The sequence below is a fragment of the Alosa alosa genome, chromosome 20 (assembly GCF_017589495.1).
Source record: "Alosa alosa isolate M-15738 ecotype Scorff River chromosome 20, AALO_Geno_1.1, whole genome shotgun sequence".
Taxonomy (NCBI): Eukaryota; Metazoa; Chordata; class Actinopteri; order Clupeiformes; family Clupeidae; genus Alosa; species Alosa alosa.
The window spans coordinates 9,974,424-9,982,590 of NC_063208.1; the positions used below are offsets into that span (position 1 = coordinate 9,974,424).

The window sequence follows — 8,167 nt, forward strand, 5'->3', positions numbered from 1 at the left end:
CTTCGTACATACAGTGCTTAGAAAGTTGCTTCAAACAATGAATATATCTTATTTTTTTATATATATATTATTTTTAATTAAAAAAATATATATACTTTTTTAAAAACTTTTAATATTTGAATAACAGTTATTACAGATTTACACCACTTTTACTAGTAATATTTACACTTATTATTACACAATAATATACAGTAAATTCAAACAAACCAGTAGAAAGTCACAGTGTATGAGTTTGCCTGATTGTATACATACCTTGTTGTGTGTGTGTATCTGCGTGTAGGTCTCCCTCTCGTCCTCTCTGTCCCTCTGGAGTCTCCGGTGCTCAGCCTGCACCTGCTCCTTCTCTCTCTGCAGGACACACATCCTCTGCTGCAGCTCCATGCACTCCTGTTGCGCCACACACACACGCTGCTGCTCCAACGCAGGGCAGACGGTGGGAAATGGGACGGGGAAAACAGGAGATTTATTCATATTTATGGTTATGGTTGTGGTAATGGGATTTGGCAGACGCCTTTGTCCAAAGCGACATACAAAAACAAAAACAATATAATATTTAAAATGTAACAGGGAACAGATTATAATGTTGGTCAAACTATAGTAAGGAGAATAGCAATATTTGCAAGGTATCTTCACAAAATGAAAAAAGGTAATGTCTGATGTTAAATCTTATGGTTTAAAACACTTGTCACAAGAGACTAATAATGAAGCTGACAATAATGTTTAAGTTTTAATGCAGTAAAGCTGTATTACAGTATACATTTTAATGCAGTAAAGCTATATTACAGTATACATTTTAATGCAGTAAAGCTGTATTACAGTATACATTTTAATGCAGTAAAGCTGATGGGTATAGATATGGCTTTTTAAGTTTAATACAACTTATTTTTAGTTCAGTAATAGGTTATTTAAGTAACAAGCTTACTTAAACTAATCTGTACATTTAACATCAGCGCTATACCGTGTTTGATGTGACAACCAAGAGCTGGATGCAAAACTGGTGATTGGTTAGATACTTTACCTCGAGGAGTCCAGTCTTGGTGGTCACCACCAGGATGTCTGAATTGCCCTCGTCCTCCACGGTCAGCAACTCCTCCCCGGAGGGCATGGCCTGTCGGAACTGGAAAGGCGTGCTCGCTCCACGAATCTCTCCCCCGTGAGTCACATAACAGAACTGATAGAACTCTCCATCACTACGTGGAACATAGTAACCTAGGATACGGGTGTCATCAGTGAGATGGTTAATAAAACACAGTTATCAGAGTTTTAAGGCAACAAAGTGAAACATGCATTGGGGCAATTCCACGTTAAACTGTCACGTCCATAACGCCAACTAAATACCATGGCATTGTGTTGGCGTTATGGATGTGACAGTTTTGCGCGGAATTGCCCATTGACCTTCTGGATCAGTGTCTCATAATTTTAGTCAAATGTTACCACCTAAACATTTCTTATTCAGTCTGGAGAGAGAACAAGTCTACTCCTTACCCTGGAACACTATGACTCTATGGACAGTTGAGCCTTCTACATAATTCTCAGGCATAGGAGACCACAGGAATGTGTAGTAATCTCTCGCTGTGCTCCAGCCGACCTGAGAACACACATCCGATACACCAATAAACACACCACTACAAGGTAAACAAAATATACGCCACACGTCATAGCACAAGATTTTTGCGCTCCATGAAAGTGTTCCTGAGTCTAGTGGAAGTTCATAATGACATACTGTACACTAAGAGGTACTCTGTTGGAACTTGGTAAGTGCTTTAAAATGAGAGACTGCACATTCTTGCTGAATCTGTTTCAACTGAGGCACCACCATAAGTGATTTAGACTGTGATGCACCTTTGCATCCACTTGTGTTTTCTCTCTTCAGTCACAAGCTACCGTTTTCTGCAATACCTCTTTCTTGGACAAAGAGCCTATTCCTGACTCACAGAGATAAAGGCACACACGTCTAAGTTTTGTTTATCCACATTGTTCTGTTAGTAATGAACAACTGAATTATGATGCCAGTGTGTGATGGCACATATGCAACTGAAAAACTCTTTGAGGACAGCAGTAAGATATGCTTATGTCTGTAGCCTACATATGGATGCCGACTGGAGTGTGCATGTGCATGCGTACTTTAAAGATGCCAACCCAATCTTTGGGATGGGGCGTTAGAGCAGGAGTGAGTGTGTAGTGGCACTCCAGAGGAGCCTGAGGCAGGAAACTCTTCCCCACATTCTGGAAGATCACGTGAGCAAAGCTGGACGTCTCTATGGAAACATTGCCCTTAACTAAAGGGCCACAGCCAGGAGATGTTGCAGCCTCTCTGAATGATGACATCATCTATTTTGAGGCTTCACCTCAAGTCCTTCCAAGCAGGAGGAGAAAAAGAGACAAAATTTGAGGTGAGAAGCCCTGTGTTGGAGGCTGTCCTTCCATAACAATATTCTGAAACTGTAAAACCAGAGTGGACAAATGAAGACACCGGTCCCCCAACTTGTTGCAGGTTGTGGCCTCCACTAGGCCTAGTTGACAGTAGGCTAGTTAGACAAGTGAATACACGCTGTGGGTTATTTAAATGTCTTTGTTTTTAGTATTCTGCTATGACGTCTGCTGACCACTTTAGCCTCTACACTAACCTCTCCGACCAAAGATTGCGGTCTAATGTGCCAGTGCGTCTATGTTAACGCATTGCTAATATACTCATGTCACTGATATGATAAGGAAACGGCAAGCAAAACCGGCAACAGACAGTGGGCTCAGTCCAAGTGTCAAAAAATTCATGGCTGTATCATTTTATGTTGATTAGCAGCAAGTGTTGCTCATGCCCATAATTACCCTGTCATCCTAGTAGCGCACATAGCCTATGATGCTAGCCTGCAATGTCGACATCAGAGCACAACCTGCGATAGTAGTTACATGCAATGAACACAAGTCCAGCACGTTAACCCACTGACAGCATCACTGAAATAACATGAGACGACATTTTATATTAAGCTAGAATTATAATACACATCAAAGCCACCAGAAGCTTTTGAGCGAAGTTGGAAAGCCGGGGTTACCGAGGCAACTCGTGCAGAGATGTCAGGAGCTCCATTTTCAATGCAATCCCTGCCCTGCGCTCGCTGCGACGTGCTGTCGTCACGCGGCTCATCCCGTCACCGCCGCAGATTTGTAGTTGGCCACAACCTTCAGTTAGGTAGGTCAACACAAATAACTAATCCACGTTTTTATGCCGTATCGTGAATAACTGCTACGCTTAGTCTTTTGGCACACTGGGATACGTGTCATTGACTATCTCCAGCATAAACTAAAACATGCACCTATAATAAATGCGGCGGTGGCGAATTGACAGCCCACAGATTCCTGGATTTTACTTACAGCTCTAGCCTACAGATTTCAGTCATTCTCATTTAGAGCCAGTTTCCCGAACATGGATTTAGTTTATTATGATTGAAAGAGAAGTTGTCCACTCAACTGAAAAGACCATTGGCACTGGAACCTGACTTAATCCATGTTCATAAATCCTGTTCTAAGAAATTAATATAGCAGGGAAAATGTGACTACTCATTGTAAAATAAAACCAGAAGTGATTTGAGCGATTGAGTACATTTTTAAAATAGTATTAAAATGATTATTAACATAAACAATGCTTTGTGCTACATTGCTTTGATTTTTTGTCTACACACAGATTGCAAAATACATTCAACTTGTAACTTCCAGCGTGTACCAGTCATACAGTACAATGTCGGGATCATAAACAGCCACAGCAACGAAGAGGAATGACCAAAGAATGTACTGGTATCTTTTGGCAGAGAACCCATGAGTGTGGAAGGGGGTGAATCTTTTGGAGGTGTTGTGGGCCTATTTCAATGAAACACAGATGAAGGAAGGTATCTGCTTCATAACCCCAGTGAAATGTTCTCGAAGGGTATTCTGTCGGAGATGTTTTTTGCCCACAAAGGTCGATTTGTTTAGCAAATTTTGTTTTTGACGGTAAATAGGCTTGGTTGTTGATTGGCCGCGGTGTGAAATCACCTACCTATAGCACTAATCCTCTCTCCTGTGTATATTTAAAACTACAACCTTCAAGTCTTTGATATCCAAAATGTCACGATTTGAAAGCACACTGGAACTTCTACATCTTGTTTACTTCCTCTGTAGATGACAAACTCCTTGGATTTTATCCACATGAACTGCACAGCTAGGAAAAACATGCACACATGAGCCAGCAAGTATCTGGAATACAAATAATGCATTAGCCTACTTTTCCATTTTCAAAAGAAATACATATGAGTAATTAGATTTTAGGTACAAGAAGGATATTTATTGAAGTTGACCAACTTCACTAAATCTATACATAATATGCAAACTTAAACATCCTCCAAACACAGTGATTAATAAAATAAAGACAATGCTGCAAAAAACAGTCAATATAAACAATAACAAATGTGAAAATATGCAAACATATAAGACACAGAACAACTACAAAGCTAAGCAACTGATCATACATGTAGTACATTAGTCACTGATGGGCAAGACACAAGACAAATATAGAAAATATATACATAACATATCACTATCCAACTATTCCACCAGCAACTCGAAGTCTTCTGCCTCAGCAAATTCAGCATTCATCTGGGCAGCAAGGACATCTAGTTCAGATGACTAGTTGTGAGAGAAAAACAAGAATAAAAAAGGTTAAAAAAGATTTTTTTTAAAAAAAGAATGGCTAGGTCTCTGCAAAAACTGCTTATCCAATAAAATCTAACCAAGTTTTATTGTTATTAATCTTATAACATCAAGATCAAAACATCTAGTTGGTATTGTTTTCAATATAAAGAGGCTTAACTAGCTTTTTTTCGTAAAATCATTTGACTTAATTTAATTAGAGTTTGACTTCAAGACGTCTCAACAAGCTGCAAAATTTGACTTCCAGTGCGTTAAGCAAATGTGTCGTAAAAACAAGCAAATATGACTGCCAGTGCGTTGAGCAACTTAGTATTGATAAGATTTTACGCAATTTTAAGCATAGCAATGACTACTAGCTGCCCATTAAAAAAACCCAGTCTCTGTAGGCAGCCCAGGCTCCAAAAGCTGGAAACATAGTGGGGGCAACCTGCCCCCAAACAAAAACGAAACCCTGCGTGGAATTTCTCTGGGAATACTGAAGACAAAAACATACACAAACGAGGCTCCGTGTAAAATCCCTGACTCCGCCTTTAAAATAAATCAAACTCTTCTTAAATTAAGTCAAAATGATCTCACAAGATTCGATTCGATTCCATCTTATTTATATAGAATCAATAACAATTGAAATAGTCTCAAAAGCTTTTGAGACTATTTTCAGAGCCCACAGCCTGAACCCTTGAGTGAAAGTGCCAAGACACAAAGCCAATACTGATAATGATCCATTTCACATCAAATAAATTCTTGGCAACATTTTAGGGGCCAGCAATGTAGTTGTTAGCCTAACACGATTACATTATCATTTGATGACAATTATTTGTGGTGACCACTGAATGATCTATATTGTGTTTCCAGTAGATGTTTTCAGACTTTCCAGCAACCTTCCCATCCTAACTGTTGCTGGGTTAAATGAATCATCAGAGAAAGAACAGGAAGAGAATGGAAGAGACACATAAACTGTAATCTCTAGGAAGCTGCAGTAAGAAACGTTTGGAACTTCAAGCCAACGAGATCACCAAGTGCGTAAACTTACTTTCATTGGCTGTACTCTCTTTTTCCTGGACTGTTTCTTCGGCATAGCCACACCTGGGATGTTCATGTCGGGGTCTTGCGAGCGATTCAGGCTGTCCTCCACCTCCGACAGGTTTAATGTCACTCCACACAGCGAGGACGAAGCTTGGGGGGCTGACGCAGACGCAGACAGGGACATGGACCGCATAACCTTGGGAGTCGCCATCTCCTCAAACCCAAACAGAGTCTCCCGTCGCGAGGGCACCGGCGAGCCCAAGCCTTGCTGCCGCGGGCTGCTGAACGAAGCGTCCCCACTCAGGCGACTATAAGAGCGCCGCACCTTCTGGCTCCACACCTCATCCCGAGCCGTCTCTGTGGCCGAGGGTGGAGGGGAGACGCTCCGGATGGGCAGGATCGGTGACAGGATGGTGGGCCTGGGCGATGGGACCTCTGCAGGTGTTGGTGTAGAGACTTTTGGCCTCTTCTCGGGTACATTGGACAGTCTTTCAACATTCTCCTTGTTAACCTCTGAGGTCTAAACGAATATAAAGGTGACTATTATTACAAGGCAGAAAATAGATATGCATTACTCAGTGGCTTCTTTGTGGCTCACAGAAATAGTGGTCTTGTGATGGCCATCTCTAGACATTTTGGCAGAGATAACAAAATCACATGCAATCTGTACTCTGGTATGCTGCAAAGGTAGAGATACAATCAAAGAAGAATCTTGATCAGTATGATAATAGTGCTGTTTAGTTTCAACTTACTGATGATTAGGCTAGTGACTGACAGACCATCTATAATGTGTGATGCTATGCGACACATATTCTATTGCCAAGCCTGGGTCAGACTACACAATATAACATTCACAAATTCTATAGTCTAAGAATGACATTACACATTACAAACCTGTGTTTTCCGTGGCACAATTTTCTTAACGGTGAATGTTTTTCTCTGATGAAAGATAAGGTAAAGATCAGATATGGAGCAAGGGAGGGAGGGGGCAAATGGGAATGCAGATGACTGGCACTTAGTCTGTTTTGCATTTAAAAATGTTAGTTTAATGCTTGAACTCAGGTTGTCTATAATAAATAGTACGGAAGACACCTATTGACACCCTGACTTGAAAACGTAAATCCGTTAGGATACACGTATTATCTTTCTAGCTACAGAAGTTATTCAGCCTGGACCAAAGTCCTTGAACTCACCACGGGAGGTTTTTCCTCTGGTGTAGAAAGCCTAGCCGACCGTCTGCGTGGAGGGCTGCCATTTTTGGACTCTACAAACAAAAACATATGGGGTTAGAGTTGTCATTACAACGCTTGAAATCTGATGAGATGGCTGTATCAAGATTAGCAATAAGATATAATCATACATACAATGTCTCTAAATTCCATTAAATGTCTAACTTAACGTTAGGTGGTTTCCATACAGTTAAAACGAATCTATACAGGGTATAGCTACCTAATACAACTTATCGTAGTTAACAGTTTAGCTAGCTAAATCAACAGCAACAACTCCCTTAACAGGAACAGTTCCCATAACTGGAATTTTAGCAATATCTCTTCACCAATTATAGTAAGCATTTGTAATAATGAAATAATAAGCAACTCTCTATTATTTAGAAGATATTAAAAACCATGAATGAGCAAGCTAAGACGTACCCATGTTTCCCGCTTTCCTCTTTGAACCGCGAAGAAGAACTCAGCTACAACGTACTACTTCCGGTTGTATACTGCATTTGCTTCAATAAATACAATAAAAGTCTTTCAAGATTTTGTTTGGTTTAGGGTTGGATTTGACGGTAATATATATATTGTTCCTATCTTATTCCTATCTGCCTAGTCTATAGCAATACATTAATTACAAATTAGACATAATTAACATATTTTGGGCTATATTTGAAGGAGATAAATCTAACTGGTCACTTCAACAGAGCTGCCACATCGTAGGCAAGCCCCACTTTACCAACAAGTTTTGAGAATAGCATGAGATTCACAAGTAGGCCTATATATAGGCTACAGCATAAATCACAGGATATAGCCTACAGTGAAGTCAAATGTGCAAAGCTGAAATTATGACAGCTATAGGTATATAGTTAATTGAAATCGTTTTGGTGTTTATTAGTTGCTCTCATATTCCTCATATTTTCCTTCTTAATATAGATTAAATAAGATCTGTAGTTTCTCAGTGTGCTATTTGCCTAGGCCTACAGTACATTAGTCTGTCTTTATAGTGTCAATATAATTCTTATTTAAAACAATGCATTTTGTTTACTCTCCTGAAACCATATTCTGTGCGAGCCATTTAAATAATCTTGTATTCACAGCTCTTCCTGCAGAATATGACCATTTAAGACATTAAGGTAGCCTAGAAATCTAGACGCGCCCCCTAGCGGCAGCAAATTACATTTTAATTACAAAATTTAATTTAATTTTAATTTAAAACTACATTTTAATGTGGGTCTGGCTCCTCAGGC

The 8,167-nt window shown here is 39.9% G+C and overlaps 2 protein-coding genes and 1 long non-coding RNA gene across 3 annotated transcripts in view; 1 reads left to right on the forward strand and 2 right to left on the reverse strand.

The window, feature by feature from the left end:
- The window catches only part of tax1bp1a (Tax1 (human T-cell leukemia virus type I) binding protein 1a), a 12,234-nt gene extending 9,000 nt beyond the window's left edge, over positions 1-3,234 (reverse strand). Inside the window, exons 1-5 of the mRNA XM_048229380.1 lie at positions 3,051-3,234; positions 2,125-2,356; positions 1,486-1,588; positions 1,019-1,209; positions 253-411 (exon numbers count right to left, since the gene is read on the reverse strand). Of these exons, the coding sequence (XP_048085337.1) occupies positions 253-411; positions 1,019-1,209; positions 1,486-1,588; positions 2,125-2,331 (660 nt within the window). The 5' untranslated portion in view covers positions 2,332-2,356; positions 3,051-3,234. The remainder of the gene's footprint in view (positions 1-252; positions 412-1,018; positions 1,210-1,485; positions 1,589-2,124; positions 2,357-3,050) is intronic.
- LOC125285116 lies at positions 2,305-5,693 on the forward strand. The gene is made up of 3 exons (XR_007191984.1): positions 2,305-2,393; positions 3,680-3,881; positions 5,533-5,693. It is a non-coding gene; the product is annotated as an uncharacterized LOC125285116 (long non-coding RNA).
- cdca5 (cell division cycle associated 5) lies at positions 4,294-7,477 on the reverse strand. The gene is made up of 5 exons (XM_048229382.1): positions 7,353-7,477; positions 6,897-6,967; positions 6,598-6,642; positions 5,711-6,223; positions 4,294-4,656 (listed from the first exon to the last, which is right to left on the reverse strand). Exons 1-5 carry the CDS (start codon positions 7,354-7,356, stop codon positions 4,576-4,578), a joined length of 714 nt encoding a protein of 237 aa, XP_048085339.1. The 5' UTR covers positions 7,357-7,477; the 3' UTR covers positions 4,294-4,575.
- Positions 7,478-8,167: the final 690 nt, after the last annotated feature.